Source organism: Temnothorax curvispinosus, unplaced genomic scaffold (genome assembly GCF_003070985.1).
Source record: "Temnothorax curvispinosus isolate PA1 unplaced genomic scaffold, ASM307098v1 QBEX01016509.1, whole genome shotgun sequence".
In the NCBI taxonomy this organism is placed as follows: domain Eukaryota; kingdom Metazoa; phylum Arthropoda; class Insecta; order Hymenoptera; family Formicidae; genus Temnothorax; species Temnothorax curvispinosus.
In genome coordinates this window covers 253,957-278,677 of record NW_020226289.1, presented here as the reverse complement: position 1 = coordinate 278,677, position 24,721 = coordinate 253,957, and the positions used below count along the sequence as shown (strand labels likewise).

Genomic DNA, 24,721 nt, shown 5'->3' with positions numbered 1-24,721 from the left:
ATATGAAATAATAAAATTGGCATCTCTCACGGAAATACCAATGTCTAACTATCTGTCTGATCAAACTGTCTGTTTCGACTAATATCAAACAAAGCTTGATGTTTTTCAAATTAATAATGAACTGTTAATTGTATCTTTTTACGATGCAATAAAAATCTCTAAAAATTACTTTTTTTTAAATTGATATGCTTATCTAAAATTTCCACGATTCTCATTATTATTGGTGTATAATTGCAGGAGAGAGTGGACGACGGAGTCTTCCATCACATCCGAGCGTCCCGACGGCGAAAGGCGTGTACGATTCAGATCGACGAGAACGTGCCTGTTAAGATCTCGCTGGAGACAACGTTGCTAACGACTAACGGCAAGATTTTCGTCGGCGGCAAGCCCGGCCATCGCGGCATCAAGGGCTGCGTGACGGACTTCATCGTCGACAAACGGCGGCTGCAGCTCGCCAGACGGAAGATTGACTTCTGCCACGACAACGATGTATGATAACGAACCCCGAGTCCGACGATCGTCAACGCGACGTCGATATCAGAAAACCTCGTCGACCCGATGACACCGCCGTCGTCGACGACGAGTTGATCGCGCGATACGAACGCGAATCTTCACGCGCTAAATCGCACGCGGCGGACCAAGATCGACGATCGCCTAAGTATCGACCGCGACAAGATACGATAACGTATTCTGATGATCGTCAACCCCATCCCCACGCCGTCGGAGAGTCGGCAGGCATCTCTGGTGTTCCTAGCAAATTAACAAACAAACTGAACGTGAAGTGCAACGAAGATCGCCGTCGAGACGAAGTGTAGAAGAATCGTGTTCAATCCGGTCGAGCAACGGTGTTGATTCCTGCCAAAAGTTGTGCGAAGAGAGATGGTCCTCGTTCACGCGAATCGCACTGGGTCCTTGACGTAGCGCGCGTCTCAGGGAGAAGCAAAGCCACTACCGACGATATCGCACATTCCCGAAAAGAATAAAATTCTCGCAGGACTACATGTGGAATCGGAAATTAAAGAGAAAAGACTTGATATCGTATTTCTTATAAGATGATCGTCTCAACAGGACCAGAGTCTCGTAGGACTGTCTGAAAACTTCCATTCTCAAGGATCATTCGCGGTATTTTTGGGAGAACGGAAATTCAAACCCCATAGAGGACCAGAACCTTCGGTTTTAGACAGCGCACCCATGAAACAATAAAGATAATAAATTCACGATTCTAATTGGTAATGGCGTTGTTCGTTTAAAGCTTAAACGTCCGAGTGAAGCCGGAGCCAGAACGAGAACCAAGATACTTCCACTTTAGAATGCAGGGTCGTCCGTTGAAGGAGACGGTTCCGCTGCTAAGGTCAGAACCGTGAGACTCTACCGTTATCGCGTGTGAAAGGTGCGGACACTATACACTAGGGGTTTACCGGCGTACTGTAGAAACTTCGCGAGAGTACTGCTTTCTCATAGGGCCATCCAATAAATAAGTAATAAGGGATAAGGAGAGAAGTATTCATAGTAGCAGCATTCGATCACTCACCATTCACAAAACGACCACAGTATCGAGGTTCCAGTGTAGAAAAAGAGCTGCAAAAGGGTCGATCGCCTCACGTTTATATTGTTCAGATACCAGAGTCCGTCATCGAGATCACCACTGCGTGGAACGGACGAAGGTGGAGGAAGAGGAGAAGCAGGAGCGAATTAAGTGCTACGTTTTCATCGAAAGACAATAATATATTTTTAAGGTGACGAAATTAATATACATATGTGTACGTATGAATCTATCTGTATACGCATGCGCGCACGAGCGGCGCGGATTTAGCGAAAGAGAAAGAGAGCGAGGTCTGTTCGAAGCGCACCTCGTTGTAGAACCTGTATTTATAATTATATTGTACTGAAGCACCTAAACGTTTTACGATGCCAAGACTGACTAAAGCGACAGGCGCACGCGGGCGACGAGAAGCGACGACGACGACGACGACGACGACACGAAGAAGCGAGGGGGGAGAGAAAGAAAAAAAAGGAAAGAAACGATAAATCGGTGTTATGTTTGAGTGTTCGGTAGAGAGATTTTAATGGATTTCCCGAAATAGAGGAAATATGTATTTTAAAGGACTTGTTGATTTATCGCCAGTATAGTAGACAAACTCACGCGACACGACACGTTGTTTTTAGGTAGGGGAGGCTTTTTACAAATGCGCAAGAGAATAAATATATATAAATATATATATTATACGTACCACTTATATATACAGAAGATTCTACATTCCATTCGATGGACCGAAATCGAGGTCGAGTTTTACGTACATAGACAGCTGTTGATCCAACGTGAACGTAGATCTCGCGAGTTGTAGATCTGAAAATTTTTTTCGTAATCGCGAAAACCCGTTTCTTACTTTATGAAAAATAAGCAGTCGTTTAAATTTGTAAAGACTGGACGCTTATATTTATTTCTTTAACAACCCGCGGCTTCAGTTTTCATTATTAAACGTCTAGTATTTACATAATTATTTACATCAAGTAATTATTATAATATTCGAAAATATTCGACTTTAATTATCACGATTTATATTTCCTAGTTTACGTAATTATAATTAGTCGCATATGACGACCCAATCAATTGAGCTGATAAATCAAGTATTAGTTTCAAATATAATTTCAGGATTCTATTTTAAGATATATAAAACGCTATTTTAAGGGATTGGTCTTATCTCATTAATTATTATTAATTTGAACGCGAACGGTCTTCTCGCGAAAATTACGCCTATGCATGTCTGCATTACGACGGGATGCAAGAGCCAGATTTTTCCGCATAGCGGCAACAATCTGCAAGCGAGCCCGATTTAATTCGCATACGGAAATCCAACGGCGATGCGTGCACGAGCGGCGAAAGAGAACGCGATGCGCGGGAGAGTGTTTGCGCGAGTGACCTGTAAATAATTTCCGCACGCGCAGCTGAATAACGAATTTAATTATTCGTTTTAGAGTGTACCATACTATAACCGGACCTAAAGATTATCGTAACGACCTAATTATCGTAACCAATTCACGGATTAGCCTTCGAACGATGCTCGCGATGCGCATCATTTATTTTTCGCGTGACTCAAGAGAGCGCATTATATGCACGCATATACATAAATTAATATATATATATATATATGCATATACAATGTATGGACAACCACACGCACGCATGTCGAGCTAATGTGAACGTGTTTTTCCCTTCGGACGGAATAGCTAAGCGCCTAAGTTAATCGACGTGAATTTATTCCCATCTCTTGTAACCCGCAACCGTTGTTGATAATTTAAAGACCGTCAGACGTTTCCATCCTCATCTCTTTCCGCGAACAGAGCACTAAGATGCGCCAAACCCTATTATACAAACAATAAATTATAAAAAAAGAAGCTATAGTTAAGATCGTTGAAGAACCGCTTGAAAAAAGATATAAATTTCGTTTCGTTCCTCGAAAAAATTCATAGAGAAGTGTCGGTAGAATCGCGGAGCGCTCCGTTTTCCAGCGAAATCATTGATTCTCGATCTCACGAGTCTCGCGGCAACGAGACACGCGAACAACGGGACGGGAATCGGCTAAAGTGATGGGACATGACGGGCTGGAAACGTTCGGCGGATGTTTACATGATTACCATCGGCGGTACGCGAGCGGCGGAAACACTTCCTTCCGGTCACGTAAACGTCGTGAAATGAGATCGTAGCAGGGCCCCTTCGAGAAAATCCCGTTGTACACCGGCACGTTTGACGACGCGCGTCTCTAAACCCCCCCGATAACGCGTGACGTTGAGAGACACCGTCGAATTTCGCTGTTTTCCTACCACCGAGAGAGACCGTAATCCACTTTAGTTGCTGCCGAGCGTCGTGACGTTATTCGCTCGCCAATATTGTGCTAATCCCGCAGAAAAGACAGGTCGATTAGTACAGAGAAAGACACAGTGTTTCCCCGTGTAAAAAAAAAGAAAAATATACACAGCGAATTTGTTCCGATATCAAAAACACGTTTGTCGAAAAGAATGACGTATTTAATCGCGCGAGTTTGAAGTAGAAAATACAGCGTGTGATCAAACACGAAGTGTATATATCTACGAAAAAAGACTTTTAAAAATAATATATAATACGTTTGCAAAAGAAAAAAACTTCGCTAAATCGCGAAGTAATCGGGACAAAATCGCACTGTTGGCAATCGAACTTAATGCAACTCGATCTAAGAAACCGCTATGTAATAGTGATCGCAATGTAATTCGCGAGTACTGCTGCAATAGTTACACAGAAGGAGACAACGATTGCTCGCTTCTGTAAGGAGCAATATCACAGGGACGATCGATAAAAAAAACTACGCAACGTCCATGATCGCGACATATCGATCGTCGTCGTAAATCGTTCGTTGTTAACATCTCCGGAGACAATGTAAAGGCTTGATTCAAACTACGGGCTCAGTGACGCTTCGCAATAGCGCAGATTTAAGAAATTTAATGGATGTCCAATCGCAATCTCGAAAACCCAATCTGGAAGATATGACAATTTAAACATATGATTTAGATAGGAAAAAGAGATACTTTGGGTAGATAATTCGACTTTTTTTTTTATGTGTAATGTATAAAATAAGATTGATATCATAATGTAAGACTGCGTTTTTTCCTCAATTTTATAAGATAATTATATAGTTAAACTTATGTTTATTAAATTACACTTTACAACATAATCATAAAATTCTGAATTTGCGTAAAAATATAAATTTTTATATACGTTGGATAATTATTGTTCATAAAATAGATAATTAATGCGTTGCTTGATTTAGAGATATTATAGAATTAATTATAATTGAGTATAAATAATATAACAATATGAGAAAGTACATATGTAATAATATATAGGATTATATATAAGTTAGCGTAAAATTATTTTTTTATGAGTATATTGAACGAAAGTAGCCTTACTTTCCGAAACTCTTTTCCACATCTCAATTCAATTAAATCCGTCCCCGATAGTGTGAATCAAGCCTTATTAATTTCGGCCCGTATTGACATCCGACGTTAATTACCGCTAAACGTGTCTATCTGTTTGTAATAAGGCCGACGACAGGCCATCCTCGTCGTAATAATATAATAGCGAGAATGAAAAACAAGCTAAAACAGCCGTATTCGGCGCTAAATGTAGAGAGGATCGATGTGCGGCCTGGAAAATACGCTTACATGTGAAATTGCGGCGAACATCGTCGGGTTCCCTTGACCCGTATTCGAACATTCTTTGTATACGTATATGTTGTGGTACTTCACGAAAGTTCTAATTACTTCGCCGAAGAGCCGAGAATTCAACGTAAAATGCGAGAAATGTATTAAAGGATTCCTAAATATCGCCGCAAGTAAAAAGATAATGAGGGTACATCTTCGCAAAGGTGCTAAGAATTTTTGAATTACGTCACGGCTCACCGCGATGTAATTAAACTCGTGAAATATGACGCTCTTACGGCATACCGATCGCGATCGCGATCGCTGTCCAATTGAACCATATCCGCAAAAGCAACGCGAATATCAATCGCGCGCGCAATATCTCCATACACATATCTCCCTCCCTTTTCGACACGCGACTTTTTGTCTTTTGGAAGGTTTTTTACCCTCTCTCTCCGTTTATCTTATCGTCGACGTATCGAACTGCACCAGCGAACGTGCCCCCCCGCGAACGAGAACCGAGAGAGACTCAACGGAGAAAAGCAATTAAAAAAACATCTTTATCCTATCGCAATTTTTGCTCATATTTGTAATCGGGGACGAGATGGAGAAGAGAACGAAGGAAGACTGTGCGCTTCTCGAGACTCTATGCACACTTGTTGCGAATTACATATCCAGATATTTTTGATATTCTCGAGGACAATTCTTCGTTTACTTTGTATGTACTTTTTTTTTTATCGGATATTGATTGAGTTCTCCAAATTACGAGGAAGCGTTGAAATTATACGTGACAAATATCTACGACTGAGACTTATTTCAGTGAGCGAAACTGCCGCTTCGCGACCGAGTCGAAGAAAGGCGCGGAGAACGGGAAGAAAGAAAAGATATGTTGGCTTCCGTTGCAATATACGACTAACGCTACTGCCAATATAGAGATAGAGACCCTAACGATCGATGTTTTTTTTTCTCGGAAGGTGTGTACATTTCGATGATCGAAGTATATTCGCGCATCATCGAGCGCTGTGTCGAACTTGCTGCCTTCGAAAATGCGAGAGATTCTCGGCCTCCTATTCTCACCGCGCTCGTTTGGCGTCGAAGACGACAATTTGCCGGTATACATTGAAATAATAAATGTTCGCGATTCGGCGAGCTTCGTCAGCCCGATATGAAAATTTGTGGCGAAATTCGATCAATCGTAGCGCTGAACACGCGGTGAAAATACGAGGCCCCCGGTCTGTCCTGCAAACACGCGTTGAAGAAGCTTATCGAAAGCTTCCGCTTGGACGGACATTAAATATCCCATTCAGCGTCGTCGCCCATCTTTTTCGCGCGAGATATACGCGGCGGGACGCCCCCTCTTATTAATTAGTTTTTCTTTTTTACTTTCATATCGTCTTTACCGAGATCACCTGGCGTTCGCTGAACCTAAAAGTAATCGAGCTACACTGTGTAACAAAGTGCGCGTTGTAAAGTGACTGTATATACAAATATAAATTATGCGATTACCTTCCTCGCGCACGTTTTTTCTTCCCTCCTCTAAAATCTGCTCTTATTTAAGATCGAACTCCTCGAAATGAACAGGAAAGTACAGGTGATCCTCGAATAACTCGATTAATTGGTTTCATGTTGCTATAAAAACTGTGCAATTTAAAACTCCACGATTTATATAAAATCAGACATTTAGTTCCAAAAAGTTATTTTAAAAAAATTTTCTAAAAAGTTAAGAGTTATTATGCTGTTATTCGAGGGCCACCTGTGTGTACCAGAATATACATATAATGTTATTTAAGTATCTTACATTTAGATAAAGATGTACAGGATAATTGCAATATAATGATCGCAAAATATCTTTAAACGGCATAAATTATACGAGATACTAATTATTTATTTACATAGCTAACGGACCATTTACATAGCTGACAGCCCCAACGAAATATTCTATAAAAATTATGTTAATTGCCCAAATTATTTTACTGTATCGCATTAACGTATCTCACTCGCGCCACTCGCGAAAATATTTACACCGACATCCGCACTCATTCATTCTCAGTGTACAAAACCGTCAAGAGTCGAATACAATAATTATATACTATACTGGTCATTCTCGTATCACTGTGAAATATAAACGAATAAATACAGGCCGAACTGGATTGTGTGGTAACCCCGATTGTGGTAACCGCGAATGTCGTTTGATGATCGATAACATTAATAGAGAGAAACAGTGGTAATTTACATTAACTATCCAGGGCGTTGTTTCGGGTTTCCTCAAGTCGTTGATTATACTCCTTACGAATTTCTTCGATGGGTTTGAGTAAAAATATCGGTACATCATCGTCTCTTCTCTGTGGGAAAAATCAAATTGATGTCACATAACACAGAATAATAACGATATTAAAAGTAAATTTGTTATCAATTTTTGTCAAATTTAATCTCTGCTAAAATAATTTGTAACTAATTAAATAAGAAAAGCATTTAAATATTGAAAATGTTATTCGTCCAATTACCTGGAAAAGACATTCGCCTTCGAATTCTACATATTTCTGCTTTCTCGCTCTCAATAGCAGTCCTACGCATTTGTCGTTGATATTAGTATAAATATTAAAGAGGTCGCCGAACGTGATGGCGATTACGTCAGGTTGATCCCGACAGGGACTGCCTTCTTGAGCAATCATTTCGCAGAGTTGCAGGATCTCCTTCAAGACATGGGCGTTCGCTTTGCGACCGCGTAGATCAGACAAGGAGCCTGCTTCTGGTCTGAAAGAAGCGAATTAATAGTTACCATTGAGTTAATTACTCAATTATATATATTCACATAAAGCAGTTATATCGTTTTAAATTTGTTACAAATGTCGTTAAAGATATAAAACTTACATAGTAGTGTGTAACACTTACAAACTACAAATTTCACGTACCTGCCATATTCCTCTTTCGAGAATTTCGGCTTTTCGATGTTCAAACCAGAAGTGAACGGGTTCTTGCTCTGCTTATCTTTATGTTTGTTGGCATACTGGTTGAACATAGCAACCTTGGCTCCCAAGGATTCCTTCAAAAGAGAGCAAGCACGTTAATTATTAATTCATTATTCACAGTCGATTAAGACATATTATAGGTCAAGAATTTCATTTCGTAGAATACAATTTGCTTGCACAAAGGATTCTGTAAAGTTTTATATGCAAGGAACTAATAAAGAGATAAAATACTTTTTTTTGAAAATTTTTGATTCAAGATGTTTCGACGGAGATTGCAAGGAGTGAGAGTTGGGAGTTATTCAGTACCTAATAAGACAGGCATTTCTGGGAATCTGCCAAACTGACATAAGCCTAAGGATTGACCCTGACCATAAATGACGTTTCAATGGCACCTTGACAAATTTTCACAGTTATGTATAGTTACATTCATATTCGTGCATTCATATTCGTGCATCTATTCGTTTCAGAAGATAAAAAGTTTTATTTAAAAAAAAAACTAAATTTGTCTTTTTTTTTTAAGAAAAATTTCCAGTTAATAAAGAAACCTAAATTAATAGATTAACAGATTTATATTTATTAAAAATATCTACACTCTAAATTACGTGATGTTTTACAATCATACAGAGAGATGGTTTAGTAAAAATGTATTAAAGTATCCATGATAGAAGTATCCTTCTATCATCTTTAACATTATCGATTTAAGTATGTGGATTTAATTTCCAACAAAGAGCTATACTTATTTTAAAAACTGATAAAAAATCGACGCGTAGTTTACTAAGTTTAGAAGAAGTATGAAAAACTCACACATTATTATTAGTCTACCAAGATTCAGTCTGGACCATAAGGTAAATGTACCAATGCCTGGACACGTACGTCTGGACATTTTTATCATTTTAGTCTTTAAATAAGTTATAACGCGAACTAAAATCAAAGAATCAAAGATGAAAATATGTTTCTTGTATTATATTTTTATCTTTGATTTTAAATCGCGTTATATTTATTTAAAAACTAAAGTAATAAAGGTATCCAGACATAGGTCTCAAGTGTCCCAGCATTGGTACCTTTACCTTAAATGGCATTTTTCTCTCTAGTTGGTTATTTCAAAGTGCCATCGCTAATCCATTTCCCAATGATGTAATCGAAGAAGATATCTCGATACTCACATACATCGCCGAAGACATTATAATGTCGTGATTATTTCAACAGAGTCGCAAGAGAATAATGCTCGACGTGTAACAAAGGAAGCTGAGCTTTCAAGTAGTAGAAACTATCTTGACTATCGACTCCCACTTCCGGTACTCCGTGTACTACCAAGTTCACTCGACACTGCCGACGCGAATACGACGTCGTCGCGACGCCGCGCGTCTCTTTTTATAAGAAACCGACGCGACGGTGTTCCAAGGGGGCTCCCACCCTGCCGCGGTATTTCGGCGCTGTCCGAAATATTTGCCACGTTTCCGAGCCGATTCCCAGACTTGATTGGTTGCCAGACGGCCTTCAGCCCGCTCCGGAAATGATAATTCATCAATCGCGAGAGCATGGAATCATTCACGTTTCATTCCGCGCCTTCGGGAATCAGTTTCGCAAAACGGAACGGATCTCACCCCGCGTTTGTTTATCGGACGAACGTATCACCGGCGATATTTCGCGGGAAACAGTACACTAACATTTCCGGGAATGTCACTCTGTATTCGCCGCCATAAATTTTCCTTGCTAATCATAACTGGGAATCGTGATATCAAAGTTTAATATTAAGCTGCAAGCAAAATCTATCAAATATATATCTAATTTTTTTTCTTTATAAAATAAATTTTTCTACATAAGATGCATTTTGTTTCTCGTAATATATCATTTGAATGTTCAAATCTTTTCCGATCAAAATGACATATATACAAAGATAATTAATAATATAAATCTTTAACATTGAAATATTTATTTCTAATTTCTAAAAAAAGAGATTCTGAGATTGGCCTAGCCTTTTATAAGCACAAACCTAAATTTACGATCGCGGGTAAATAATTTCACGAAAGCGTCGGCGTCGATGTCGCAAAAGAGGGCCATAAATCGATTGGCGATGCAATTATATCGGATCGCGTGCACGTTCCCCAAAATACCGGCCCTCACGCATGACGATCGCGTGGCCATTCGGGAACCTGAGTATACACATGCCTCTAGCAGTAGGCGATACAACGCGTACTCAGCAGAGCACGACTCGAATTTAATCTCCCAAATTAATTTTTGACCGACGACAATTTGTCACTGACAGACGGACGATGTACGAGCTGAATCGCGCGAGCTCGAAAGCTCGTAAATCGCGAAGGCACGAGGGTAGTCCACATTAATAAAACACCTTGTAAATATCCCACGTGCCCTTAATTTATCGCCTAGGAATCGGATAGATTTGTGGATAGATTCTCCGGCGTGCGTGACCGCTTTATCCATCAGTCACAAAGTTACCTCGTTATCGCGGTGAATTGTGTTTCCATTTAGCACTCAGCAATACGCATTGCAATAAAACTTTTCAATTATTTTGTTAATTATAATATCAAATAGTAGAGAGAGAAAGACCAGAGTTAAAACCTCGTTATCGTGGTGAATTGTGTTTCCATTTAGCACTCAGCCATACGCATTGCAATATAAAACTTTTCATTTATTTTGTTAATTAATATCAAATAGTAGAGAGAGAAAGACCAGAGTTTTAACCCTTCGTTCCACTAGGTGGGTCGTTTTCGTCCGGGCGAAAATCAAATGCAGTTGTAACTTTTGAAAACGGGCTCCATTCTTTTAATATAAATTATGTGAAAAAATTAAATTGTTTATAATTTTATGATTGATACTTCAAATTGAAGGTTTGAATTACCTCCATGAATTTTTTTAGATTTTTTGTAACACTTTAACATTTAAAAAAAGTTTCGTCAGGACGAAAACGACCCACCTATGCGGCGTAAAGGTCCCAAAAAAACCTAGGGAGGCGAAGGGTTAAAACTGTAATTGAGTAAAACTATAATTAACAGATTAAAACTATAAATCAAAACTGTAATTAATTTATAGTTTGAAAGACGTAATATAAAAATGAAAATTTATGATAGCGCTATTAATGAAATATTACTTATATTTATTACTTTCGCGAGAATTTAATTTAGAACGCAGATCCATCTTGAATGAATATTCATTTCGCGAGAAATACCACGAAAACATCCGCACTGATGACCATCCGTAAAAGGAGCTTCAAGAAGCTGACGCTTATGACGTCGGATTTTCAACACTCCTGAAATCGCTCCGGAATTAGATCCGTTTCTGCTCTCATAAACAAACGTACGTACGCAAATACGTCACGATACCCTCGTAGTTGCGATACATACAAGCCCAAGAATGCGGATACGTACGCGTAATTCACATTTATTTCTTAAGAAACATATTCTGATTTAAAAACCGCTCCCTTGAGAAAAGATTTCGGGAAAGATTTATTTTAAATAAGAATTTTTAATAAGCTTTTTATATATACGAGTATATTTAGAAGCAATTATTCTAGAATGTCATACATACACTTTCCTCATATTTGAAAAAGACACTTGTTTTTAGATTTTTGCTTTCCGTTTCAATTTCAATCTTCTTTATCCAATAATAATATCAAACAATCTTTTTACTCAAACTGCTCGATTCTCAATTGAAACGCTTATAACTCTGTCAATTTTGTAAATATCATTTAAAAAATATTGCAGAAACATATTTTTAATATCCAAAGTTTAAAGGAAAAAGTTTTTTTTTAATTTTAAAGTTCCTTAAACCTTCTTTTTATTCGTTTACTCGTGAATCGAGGAAAATCTCAATTGGACGGAATCAAGGAATTCAATTTTAGTACGATAAAATCTTCGGAACAAATTTAGAGATCCGGAGTTATAAATATATACTATTTAAAATCCAGAAGTCGTATAACGATCGTCGCATATGTGCGTGATGGAGGATTCTATAAATTATCTTTACCGGTGACCTTCCACGTGGCAACGACCCATCCGCGAATTCTATCGTTCTCCTTGCCACTCGCGATGAAAAAAGCTCGCGTCAGGAATGCAATAAATCACAAGTATAGCCAAAGTACAGCAGAAGTATAGCCTAACCTAGGGCAACACACGAGATCAGAGACCCGCCATATGCGTGCTATAAATAATTCATAAAAAAATGAGGGGTCATTCATCTTCCCAAAAATTGAACCTCATGACGAAATAAAACGGCGAAGCAAATCGTATACTTCACAAACACATGAAAGAAATAAATTTCGAAAGAATTTTCCCTGACGTTAAACTAGGTCTTCCTGTTTGCCGCGAGATTCTAAAAGTTACTTATCTACAATTTATTACTTCTTCTATATCTATATTAACAGTGGCGTTTTACGGAGTTGTTTTCTCTTGGAGATCATGGTGGAGATATCCAAAGTTGGACACGATTTTATGTATAGGACATAATCGATATGCGGAACTTTCGGTATAAAAGCGACATTCCTCCGATTGATGATATACACGTTCGTTTTTGGCACGCTACATCAGATTTCGAAGTAATTAGGCGAATCTGTGTTGACAGACTTATATAACTAAAGCCAAATTAAAGTCGTAAAACCGTTGGAATGACATTCCAAGCTCATTTCCTGCGTTACCTAGCCTAGCCTAGTGCAGAAACGCAGTAATCCGAAATGAATTAATAAAGTCTCTTCGCGCAATCGTTTATCTACGGAATAATATGAGAATAGGCAATTAAAATCTCTAATAATTAATTTAACAAAATTTATGTTAAAATCAGAACAGGTATACGTATATTTAACACCATGAATATCTTAGCACATAAGTATCCAACACATTTATCTATACTTTGAGCAAAATATGATCTTAAAAAAAAACGCAATAAACTATTATTATAATTTTCAATCTTGACAAATAATTATGGAGCTTATCGCAATAATGCGAACAAAGCTTAAAGAGATAAAAATAATGGAGAGAAATCGATTATTTAAGTATTGTTCATTATTAGATATTATGTTAAAATCTAAAGTTTTATCTACATTGATTAATTTAACATTGTATAGTTTTTTATTTATTTTTTAATCTCTTGTTTAATCTATCACCGAGAATTTATATGTGTCGAATTACAACTCTGAGAACAGTATACGAATGGAATTTAAATACGATAAGTATACGTTTGAAGTTAATTCAATTTTACATGTTAAAGTACTTATGGCATCAAGTATACATCGAGAGATCACGCATAAAACTTGCGCACGTGCGTCAACGTGAATGCACGCGCCACTGACCGATGTCAACGATATGTGGGCGTCGAATAAGACGTTGGTATTCGAATCTTTTCTCCGTCATGCAATCTTCAAGTGTTTGGCACTCGAGCCTGCCTCTTGTATTAGTCACAGCCGGTGTTCGCGCGACTAATGATTTGTCTACCGCCTCTATAAATCCACGTCCACTTCTGCTTTCATCCCATTTTTTTTTTAATTTGACATAATTGATAGAACTCTTCTCCAACTCTTCTCCAAAAGAATGTGAAATTTTTAATATATCACAAAGAGAAGTTTTTTATTATATAATATACAAAAGATAAAAATAAGTTAGACCAAAGGATAAAACCAATTGTCCATATAAAAGTAAAAATATACATTGGTTATTTTGTGTTCTTTCATGCCATCCGTCTTTAAAGAAAAACTGATATTTAAAAAAACTTTAATAATGTTATTTTATTGCATTAAAAGTTTTCAAGCTTTTTATATCTATAAAAAACAATGTATAATATTCATTATTTATTGATATAATAAAGAAAACGGTTGTATTTTTCTTAGACTGTTTATTGATAAAAATACCTATATTTCAAGAATCCATGGGACATTATAACCATCAAATTTGCATCCGTTGTAAAAAAAAGATGTAGATCGGGTCATCGGACACAGGAAACGTCATAATTTATTTGTAGCCTTGTCGGATGCCAGGCATGACCTCGTTCGGCACGATGCCTTTCTTTCCTGTTTGACAGTTCGAAGTACGTTTGGCGTTTATCGCGAGACTTTCAGAAACGCTCTTCGAAATAATTCCAAATAATTTCTCTTCAAATTAATTTAGTCTTACTAATAACTTACAATAAATAAAATCTAACATAAAAGACTGGCCTTCCTCTCGTTGTATCAGGCAAAATAAATCACTTATGAGACGCGGAGAACCTCTTCATTATATACTTAAGAACATGGAAGATATAATCATTTAATAATAAATAAAAATAACTATACATATGTGTAAGACTCGCAAGTCAGTACACAAAGGACTAAGAAAGTGGGTTACCTTAACGATCGATCTGGATAAAATAGAACATGCCATTAACATACACGCTCTCGGCAAACTAAAAGCGGAATACCATCAATAGAACTGGAAATATCCGCGACTTATTAAACCGCGCTAATGGAAATTAAAGTCTGTTTACATTCCTAAGTTGTTGGCAATCCCAACTCCAAATACATATTTCGCCGTATTTACACGTCGACTGTCCCGTTTCGGGAGATTTCGCCCCGTGATTATCTGTTTTCGATCTCCGCGGCCAACTGAAATATCGGCAATGTATCAAAGTATGTTAGAATAGCGAATGAGTAGCGAGCAAATCATGCCGGGCCATACGCGGAAATCGCGGCGTAAATATCATCTTCTCTCTCTTTCCCAGTTTTTCAGCTATTTTTGGTTGACGATCGTTATTTTCAGCCGCGTTCGTCACGAGTCCGGAACTCTCGGAGCGGAACTGAATCGCCATTTAAATCCATTTCATGGACATTAATCTTTGACGATCGTTCGCAAATTGCCCGCAGTTAAATAGAAGGGAATCAATTAAACCATACCTTCTCGGAAATGAGCGCATGATAAATGAGATGTAAGAGGTAGAAACATTTCACTACTTTAAACCGTTTACCATGAACTTTATTCTTTTCGTCAATATAAAAATTTTAAGTTAAACAAAAGAAAAAGGAAAAAGAAATTTTACTAGAAAATTCAATAGATAAACGCGACGTATACATTTGCATAAACAAAATAGTGAAAAAGTCATAAAAAAGTGATAAAGACGAAATATGGTCAGACAGTAGTTATTCCTTCGGTAGCCAGACGATTATTAGTTTAATAAAAAAAATCTTAAACTAGATCTTTATATAAAAAGCACTTGATTAAAATGTATATGTATGTATATATTTTGCATATATTAAATGTTAAGAAAATAAAAAGTCGGGAATGCGTATAGGTATATGTACATAGTTATGTGCATAGTACCTATGTTAATGAAAACAAATGGAAAAGGGAAAATAAAGGGAGAAATGCTCAAGACGCGATCAGATCAACGAAACAGCTTTATTAATAAGTGTAAGCTTTAGCACAAGCTTTAATTGCATGACGTGACCGGAATATTAAGTAAAACGTTGCAGTAGACGACCTTGTCCACACACTGACCTCCTCTGAATCACTAGAATGCTCCATCTCCGAGATGCAAAGCGACACCGTTAGACACGTCAATATTCATCGAAACTTATGGTTATATAACTCGATTAGAGCTGCACAAGATCTGAAATTACATTACTACGCACGCGAATTTAATTTTCTTCGCGATCTTTGGAGGCAGCACTGACCCTCTCGCACGACGAGATGACTGTTCGGTTCTATTTATGATCGTAGCGAGCACGTGATGCCTAGCCGACATCTTCTTCGAGAATTTGAACTGAAAAATTTCCATTAGAACGACAGTAGTGCATACTCACGATTTTTCCTAAACAAAAAGCAAAATAAAAGTCATGTATATAATTCGGTTATTTATTATGTCTATTGTGACAATTTATTGTATGTATTTTGTATTTTAATATGTCTATAGAATTTAAAGGGTATTTTTTTACAGATAAAGATTTTTGAAAATTGCGTGTTTAAAACGGTATACATATACGAGAAAATCACAGGATTAGTTAAAAGTAAAAAAAAATTTAATGCGAAAAAGCTTGACGCGCTACTGTGTAACAATTTTTGCGTACTATATTTTAATTAGTAACAATCTTAATTAAAATACCTGATACCATATCTGCCAAATAAGGTATCATATCTTCTATTGGCATGTACAGAACGACCTGTATAATCTACAATAATTTTCACGCGCAGATCTTAATTGACTTATATAAATCAATTTGGTTATTAATTGTAATTGTGGGGACGCGCTCGTCTCCCGCGCATTCTCACGTTTAGCTGGATCACTTGGATGTATAGTGACCACGCAATGGCTTGTTATTCAATTAAATACGTTACATACATGGAAAGAAAATGATACTATATCAATCATTAGTCTAATTGGAAATAAATAATCTTGTTAATTCAATACGTCAATGTTTTTGTTCTAATAAAATAATAAATATTTGTTTCATTAATACTGTTATTTAATACACTATCATTGTTTTTTCTGTGTATAATACAGTATATACAGTTATTGCTTTTATTTCTCACACAACATATAAAAAATATCAATTTTTAACATCTCTCCACTTTTATGACGCTTCCATAGATACTTTTCTGTACAAAACGCAGAAAATACTAAAAAATAAGCTTCTATATTGATTTTATATCCAACAAAAAAAAAGGAAATAAAAAATCATAGAAAAAAACGTGCAGATTTCTCAAAAACACGCGCGCGAATTACTCTTGAATTATCCCACCATCTCGCTTTTCTTCCCGCTGCATATAGTCAAGCGCGCGCGGCAGAAAAACAGCGCGAGCGGAAGATCAATAAAACCGGCGGTAACGCGCAAGATATACGTCGCCGGTGGCCCTTATCAGTATCCAATTCGCCCGATTATGCTCGGACAACGAGCTTTCTTCGCGGGATAGTCGCGCGCTAGGAAAAAAAGCACATCTTCGGACAAGCAAGAACGGCGCGCGCCGACTGCGGCGCGGGCGCAGGCGTATCGGAGCGGAATGCAGCCGCGGAGCCGGCGGAGCGAGCGAGCGGCCGGCGCGGCGACGATGATGTCGTTCTTTTGTCCTCGTCGAGGAGGAAAATAGACGCTCGCCGGCCGGTCGGGAACCAATCGAGCAGGGTCGCGGTCGCGCAGACCCGTGCAAGCGCAAGCGCCGCGGGACGTTTCAGATGGCATCGCGATCGTTTGTTCACGACCCCCTCTGACCCCCCTCAACCCCCTTTTTCCACCCGCCGCCGCCGCCGCCGCCGCCGCCGCCGGAGGCCGGAGTAGAGCTTTCCGTCTCGTCCTCCCTCGCCCTACGTTCCACCACCCTCTTCCTCGCTCCACGAGCTTGCGTGCGCGCGGCAAGACGGGAGGCAGGGTCCCGGCGGTGATTTTTCGGAGCGGAGTATCCGTCGACGTCGAATCCTCGGGTAAGTAAATCGTTCCGCGTCGCAAGAACGACCGATCGTCGCCTGGAACCTCGAAGAAACGTGCCGAGTACCGAGCTTGCGGCGGACAGAGCTTCGATCGGTTCTCGCTGCCTGCAAGCTCGGAGCCGGCTTCGTTCGCCAGCCAGTCAGCCAGCCAGCAAGAGTATCGATTCGAGCCGGCGCGCCGCTTCTCTCTCTTTCTCTCTCTTTCTCTCTCTCTCTCTTTTTCTCTCTCTCTCTCTTTCTCTGTCGGGCGAATCCGCCCTCGACTCGTCCGCGAGCCGCCGTTCTCCGAGTCGGGGGTGCCTGGTCGCGAGGTAAAAGGGTTTCTCCGCGCGAGCCGCAAGCTCCGGCAGTGAACTTCCGACGACGAGAGAGCCAGTCATTAACGTTGGCGACCGGTCGCTTTGCATTTTCGACCGAGCGTGCCGTGAGCTTCCTGGGTGCCGTGAAACAATCCCCCCGCGGCTTGAAGCTTTTTGCTGCAAGTCGGGGTACGTCGTTGCGATCGATTGACCGGCAACAGTCGATCGGTAAGTGGTACCAATTTCGAGGGGGTAACCTCGTTGCGCGATATGTCGTAATCGCGTCGTTTTAATATCTCGTTAGATCAGCGTTGTATCTTTTTTTTCCCCCCGCCTCTCAAAATGTGTTCCCCCTTCCAGTGAAAAATCGCGCGATCCCCTTACGCGATCGTTCGTACGAGCGAAGGATATGGGTGGCGAAAGGGCAACTCGCAGGAATTGGTAATTTCGCGGATAGAATGATGGAAAATCTCTAATAGTGACATCGCGAGGACATGACGTTTCGAAGCGAATAGTCGCTGAGAAATGGCCGCCTTCGTGGGGCTGTGACTATTATTAGAAAAGTCAGGCCGGTACGCGTTACGTTAAGACGCGAGCCGCAAGCGAGCGAAGTGAGAATCGGTGCAACCAATTGCACCGATACTGAATTTCTGTGAAGATCTTTTCGGCCGACACCGATTAATTCGGCCGGTCAATCTGGCGTTCTCTCTTCAATTATATGCTGTGCATTTCCCGGGATAAACAATGATCTATCTAACACGGATTTTAGATAAATAATCTTTAATAAGTGTAGCTAAAACTGCTTCCTATTTTTCTAAATTATAATCTTTGTTCCTTTTGGGTGAGAAAAGAAAATTTAATTATGTGATCAACGTTATTAACATACATTTCGGTTTAATTGATAACTTGCGACGTAATTTAATTCAGTTAAATTCTGAACTCTATAATGAATTATATTTGATGATAAATAGAAATTAAATCCCTCTTGAAAAATTCCCTGCTGCGTCGATTTCTAAAATGTATATTTTTTTTATTTAAATTGAAAATTCTCCGAGATTTTAATTACAAATTATTTTCGAGAAACTGTCAAATAACTATGTCTAATTAATTTCAGAATTCTGAGAAGTAATCAATCCGAGAAATAATCATCTTCAACGATTTAAATAATTTTCTAAGAAATAATCATCCTCAAATACTTGTCACGGAAATTAAGCGGAAATTTCTTCCATCAGGCACACTAATCTGATATTCATCTGCTTAATTCGGTCTTTAATGTCTGTCATTCAGGCAAAGAAAACACGCAACTTTTAATACATCCTGCCCACCGCACCCCACACGTAGATCGAGATTGCTAGGACAGCGTACACCCTTTATTGATCTAAAAGACAGACTCGCGGGACGGGAATTACCTGAGCCCCCGCGCCATATCGCGATCCGATTCGAGTCCGTCGGAATGCGGTCGGCCCTAATCCTAATTAGGTCCCCCCCCCCCTCAAATTGGTGTAATCGAGCCGAAATTGTTTTTCCGCCGCACGGATTACGATCGCCTCGGCGGAGATCTTCGGGGAATAACCGCGCATGCTCGATTCGATACCACTCATATTTATACACGTACGTCAAGAGAGAGAGAAAGAGAGAGAAAGAGAGGCGAGGGAGAGGGGGAGAGGGAGAGAAAGAGTGAGTTCACGAGCCCTGCGTAGGTCTCTCCTTGAAACGAATCAATACCCTTTGTAGCTTGTGAGAGGTCCTCCGTCCTCGCGCCGTCAATATTTATCGTCTCTTTAATGCCCGATCAACGCACCGCGCGTGAAACCGCTCCGATGCCTTATTAAAAGCGAGGATAAAAATTATCTGTTACAATTATAATCTTTATTGACAATGCTTTACGTTAGGTATCAATCTAGAAAATCGCGGAGGAAATTGTATATTTAGAAATTAAAGGAAGAGATATGTTTGACACATTATATCTAAATAATAGGTCGTTTGACAATGTCGCATTTTTTAAAAGACTTTGAAGAACGAAATTTACATTTATTAATTTAATATAATGCAAATTGTAATCGCCACTTTGTTTCCACTACCTGTCTACTACCGTGAAATCAATTATTCAATTCCATTTCGACAAACATGTCAGAACATGGAAAAAAAAAAGTGTCAAATCAAAACTTATATACTAAAACGTATATACTTAAAACAATCTATAATCTTCTTATAAGAATTTAAACTTTTTTTTTCTTGGTTGAACTATATAAAACCACTTTATTCAAGCAGGTTTTCTTCCTATACAATATAATCTCATTTCAAGATTTCCACGTTAAAGCTAAAGATATTTTTAAATCAAGAATATTCTTTTTTTCCGTGTAATATAAACAAAATAAATACGACATCACTTATTGAACAATCTAATAATAATATATACAGATATAAATTACGAATATTATATGATAGATTAGAATTTATCCCTCTAATTATTTATGAAGCTATTAATTGTTGTGTGTAATATATGTTACACGTTGTTGTCGTTTGCCTAAAATTAATGCTTAAATTATTACTTCCTACACGCTAAACTCAAACGGATAGATAAAAGTTCCCGCTTAGTGTCTATTTACATATGTGGATTACTCACATAAGAAAAGACTCACCCGACAGCTTTAGAGCATTCTATAGCTGAATTGTGCGTGGAGCTTCAACACTGGCTTAAAAAGCTTCCCCTTGAGTCTACAATGTACGACCGATCAGTCTATAGACAGATATTGCACCACAGTCTATTCTACAGCGAGCAACATGTTTCATATTAGAGAACACAATCATTAAAGCAAACAAAAGTCGGCACGCTATTCAGCCGTGTGCCATTCGATCGACAGCTCACTTGTGAATTCTCGAAACAACTTGTGTCGGCAGGTAGCTAGAGCCTCGACATCATGGGTAAGGAGAAGATCCACATAAACATCGTCGTGATCGGCCACGTCGATTCGGGCAAGTCCACGACGACCGGCCACCTGATCTACAAATGCGGCGGTATCGACAAGCGGACGATCGAGAAGTTCGAGAAGGAGGCGCAGGAGATGGGCAAGGGCTCGTTCAAGTACGCCTGGGTGTTGGACAAGCTCAAGGCGGAGCGCGAGCGCGGCATCACCATCGACATCGCCCTGTGGAAATTCGAGACGGCCAAGTACTACGTCACCATCATCGACGCGCCCGGTCACCGTGACTTTATCAAGAACATGATCACCGGCACCAGCCAGGCCGACTGCGCGGTGCTGATCGTCGCGGCCGGTATCGGCGAGTTCGAGGCCGGTATCTCGAAAAACGGACAGACCCGCGAGCACGCCCTGCTCGCCTTCACCCTGGGCGTGAAGCAGCTGATAGTCGGCGTCAACAAGATGGACATGACCGATCCGCCGTACTCGGAAACGCGCTTCGAGGAGATTAAGAAGGAGGTGTCCTCTTATATCAAGAAGATCGGCTACAACACCGCCTCGGTCGCCTTCGTGCCGATCTCCGGCTGGCACGGCGACAACATGCTCGAGCCGTCCCCGAAGACACCCTGGTACAAGGGCTGGAAGGTGGAGCGCAAGGACGGCAATGCCGACGGCAAGACGCTCATCGAGGCGCTCGACGCCATCCTGCCGCCGTCCAGGCCCACCGACAAGGCCCTGCGGCTGCCGCTTCAGGATGTCTACAAGATTGGCGGTATTGGAACGGTGCCTGTCGGCCGCGTGGAGACTGGTATCTTAAAGCCAGGTGACTGCAATATGAATTCTGGAAAAGTAATTAGAGTTACTTCGGTCGCGAGAATCGGAAAATAGTTGAAATATGAGTTCCCAAATTATTTATTTTTACTCATAAATCGCCTTTTGTAAAATCAGATATAAAAAGATTTATACATGGTCGAGATTTATTGATAAGTCAATCGCTCTCACAAAGCCATCCATTATCCCAACAAATCGCTTCTACTTATTTTAAACACAACAATTATTATCCATTTAATTATCTTTACCGTGACACTTTAGACGAATTAATGTAAATTCTTATAAATTTATAAATTTACAATTTTAAGGTATGTTGGTGACTTTCGCGCCGGCGGCTCTCACCACCGAGGTGAAATCTGTCGAGATGCATCACGAGGCACTGACGGAAGCCCTGCCCGGCGACAACGTTGGCTTCAACGTGAAAAACATCTCGGTGAAGGAGCTGAGGCGCGGTTACGTCGCCGGCGACTCCAAGAATCAGCCGCCGCGCGGCGCCGCCGACTTCACCGCCCAGGTCATCGTTCTGAATCACCCGGGACAGATCAGCAACGGCTACACGCCGGTGCTCGATTGTCACACCGCTCACATCGCCTGCAAGTTCGCTGAGATCAAGGAGAAATGCGACCGCCGTACTGGCAAGACCACCGAGGAGAACCCGAAGAGCATAAAGAGCGGCGACGCCGCCATCGTGATGCTGCAGCCGACCAAGCCGATGTGCGTCGAGGCCTTCCAGGAGTTCCCGCCCCTGGGCCGCTTCGCCGTCCGCGACATGCGTCAAACCGTCGCCGTGGGTGTTATCAAGGTACGAGAAATTATCTCGAAAGATTCAGGATAAAAGCAAGCTGGGAGCGAGTGAAACATAAGAACGCATGAAGTATCTTCTTATTATTACCATTTGGATTTCCGTTCTCCAAAAGATGCAGAATTGTAATTTATTATTTGGTTATTCTTGAAATTTATTTTTGTTTTTGACTCTTTGTTTTTGTCATAATGGAATATTTTTCCACTCCTACGCGAGATCAGAGAACCGTCGATCTTGATTCTTTCGCTTGACAAACAACTACTTATAAAATATTAAAAAAAAAAGCTAACAAGATATTTTAGAATCTATTAATAAGGTATGCATCTATTAATCAGTATGTTTCTTGATATTTCATGATAAATTATTTCCTTGTGGCAGAGCAATAAAAAATTTTTGATAAATGTTTAGTTCAAGTGCAGGCAAGCTTTATCCATTTTTTTTGGAACTTACGTATTTAGACATTAAGAATTATTATATAAATGCTAAAATAATAATAATCTGCATATCCTTCGAAAATAAAGCAAAGAGTTTGTTTACCGAATACTATTATAGTATAATCATTGCTACTAAATATTATTATATAAAAAACGGGAAGAGAACAACAATTTTTTGCGAGCTGACTCAGTTTTCTACGTCAAAATATGTATATAAAATGTGTGAGTTCCAAAAAATCATTGAGGCGGCACCCATACTGAATATTTATCAAATTCGCTCACTGTCTATATCTACATTTTAAATATTTTTTTCACATAACTTTAATATTTGTATTTTTCTTCGTCAAATAAAAAACACCTATGCTTTTTTTATGTCTGTATTCTGTATACTGCTGTATACTCGAAATAATTTAAATACTCTAAAAATATAATATTATTTTAACAATGTGTCATTTGTAAAGATAAAATATTTTTATTCTCGAATTTGATTTTTGGCCTACAATACTGATTGGTCCAAAATAAATCATTAATATGTATTATATAAATCTCACTTATAACAATTCGTAACGCTTCCGCAGAGTGTCACCTTCAAAGACACCCAGGGCAAGGTAACAAAGGCCGCGGAGAAAGCCCAGAAGAAAAAGTAACCATCAAGCTTCCTCGGAAGCTCGCAGTCCGCCGGCAGGTGCCATGTGGAAGCAGGCGTCCCCGTGCAGCAGCCGCAGCCGCAGCAGCAGCAGCAGGGACCCACCGTCAGGATGCAGCATGCCACCGCGGTGGCTGCCCCGCTCGACTCGTACTCGTCGACTAATACCAAAAGTCATAAGATGTTGTGCTTACCCCCGTTACATTATCCGGTAGTGTTGAACCCGCGCATCTATCCGAACCTGCACATTCAGTTCACCCATGCCCCGCGCACGCCTCACATATGCTAGGGGGAGCGTTGCCCCGCGTCTTACCGCGTTTATCATTAATTAACTCGATATTGACGATATGTGTACGGTATTTTACCAGGTACTCAGTTCCCTTGGACTCTGTGTAGTTAGGTTTTTCAATTGAATACAACACCGAGCATCAGCAAACAACCAAATCGGGGGGGTGTCGCGGAGACAGCCGCGCTCGGGATCCTCCCCCCGCTCTCGCGAGAGGAGCTGAGCGAGACAGCGGGTGCATTGCCTTTTCCCCCGTCGGAGCAGCGACGGGGGGAGTGCTTTAAGCCGCGTCGTCGTGATCGGCGACGTCGAGGCGAGCGCGCCGCTGGCTCGCATACCCAGCAAGACGTCTCTCGATTCTTTTCGAAGGGTTCATTAAGGCTGATTTGTTCCGAGACTTGGTTGCCTCGCTCTCTGTGCTATTAGTTTTTATTATACTTATAAGATATTTATCTACCTAGTTATATAGGGATCATTAGACTATGCTCCCTCTCTCTCTTGTCGTCGGCAAGTCGCCGGCTGCCTCTCCCCTCTCGAGGAGGGAGAACGAAATCGTCTCCTTAAAGAGGATGAGACATCCGTCGCGAGTCGCTCATGTTGATCTCGGCGCTGTCCCTCCCGCTGACCATAGACGCGTTCTATGACATTGTTTTGACCCTTAGCCAGTATTACGTTGATGTAATAAAAAAAAGTCTTTAATTGCACCTCCGGGTCTCTTTACTTTCTCCCTGTATCCTCTCTCATAATTCCGCGCGGCAAATGAAAAATACATAGACTGCTCGCAATTGTGCAGTTAAAATTAGACTATATTTTCTTTCCCACATCTCCGACCGATGCAAATGTTGAATGCAGACGAAGAGATCGCGTAGGTAGACGTGTGACGTAGGACGGATGGTTGACACAGAAGAAGAGAGGCCGGGTTTCTAAGGTAAATATAATTTATTCCGCATAAATTCTTCTCC

At 40.0% G+C, this 24,721-nt stretch overlaps 3 protein-coding genes across 9 annotated transcripts in view; 2 read left to right on the top strand and 1 right to left on the bottom strand.

The window, feature by feature from the left end:
* Positions 1-2,422, top strand: part of LOC112466700 (agrin-like) — a 109,802-nt gene extending 107,380 nt beyond the window's left edge. For all 5 annotated transcript variants that reach the window (XM_025034938.1, XM_025034935.1, XM_025034936.1 and 2 more), the window contains one exon: positions 238-2,422. In XM_025034938.1, the coding sequence (XP_024890706.1) occupies positions 238-495 (258 nt within the window). In that variant the 3' untranslated portion in view covers positions 496-2,422. The remainder of the gene's footprint in view (positions 1-237) is intronic.
* Positions 2,423-6,948: 4,526 nt separating this feature from the next.
* On the bottom strand, positions 6,949-15,771 carry LOC112466715 (actin-binding Rho-activating protein-like). Of its 2 annotated transcripts, none has more exons than XM_025034967.1 (4): positions 15,617-15,771; positions 8,085-8,215; positions 7,677-7,926; positions 6,949-7,514 (listed from the first exon to the last, which is right to left on the bottom strand). In XM_025034967.1, the coding sequence occupies exons 1-4, from the start codon at positions 15,641-15,643 to the stop codon at positions 7,407-7,409; spliced, it is 516 nt and encodes a 171-aa protein (XP_024890735.1). In that variant the 5' UTR covers positions 15,644-15,771; the 3' UTR covers positions 6,949-7,406. The 2 variants fall into 2 exon arrangements, with proteins under 2 accessions (XP_024890735.1, XP_024890736.1); XM_025034968.1 differs by lacking the exon at positions 15,617-15,771 and adding an exon at positions 9,305-9,497.
* A 1,619-nt stretch (positions 15,772-17,390) lies between these two features.
* On the top strand, positions 17,391-24,463 carry LOC112466703 (elongation factor 1-alpha). Of its 2 annotated transcripts, none has more exons than XM_025034944.1 (4): positions 17,391-17,534; positions 20,741-21,583; positions 21,900-22,393; positions 23,406-24,463. In XM_025034944.1, the coding sequence occupies exons 2-4, from the start codon at positions 20,761-20,763 to the stop codon at positions 23,472-23,474; spliced, it is 1,386 nt and encodes a 461-aa protein (XP_024890712.1). In that variant the 5' UTR covers positions 17,391-17,534; positions 20,741-20,760; the 3' UTR covers positions 23,475-24,463. The 2 variants fall into 2 exon arrangements, with proteins under 2 accessions (XP_024890712.1, XP_024890711.1); XM_025034943.1 differs by lacking the exon at positions 17,391-17,534 and adding an exon at positions 17,778-18,067.
* Positions 24,464-24,721: the final 258 nt, after the last annotated feature.

Bases quoted from the DNA above. Each gene is read 5' to 3' on its own strand.
- LOC112466715 (XM_025034967.1), bottom strand. From the start codon at position 15,643: ATGGAGCATTCTAGTGATTCAGAGGAG. The intron at 7,927-8,084 runs GTACGTGAAATT...CGCTTCTTTCAG, and splicing joins TCGAAAGAGGAATATGGCAG to ACCAGAAGCAGGCTCCTTGT. The intron at 7,515-7,676 runs GTAATTGGACGA...TTTTTCCCACAG, and splicing joins AAGGCGAATGTCTTTTCCAG to AGAAGAGACGATGATGTACC.
- LOC112466703 (XM_025034944.1), top strand. From the start codon at position 20,761: ATGGGTAAGGAGAAGATCCACATAAACATCGTCGTGATCGGCCACGTC. The intron at 21,584-21,899 runs GTGACTGCAATA...TACAATTTTAAG, and splicing joins GACTGGTATCTTAAAGCCAG to GTATGTTGGTGACTTTCGCG. The intron at 22,394-23,405 runs GTACGAGAAATT...ACGCTTCCGCAG, and splicing joins TCGCCGTGGGTGTTATCAAG to AGTGTCACCTTCAAAGACAC.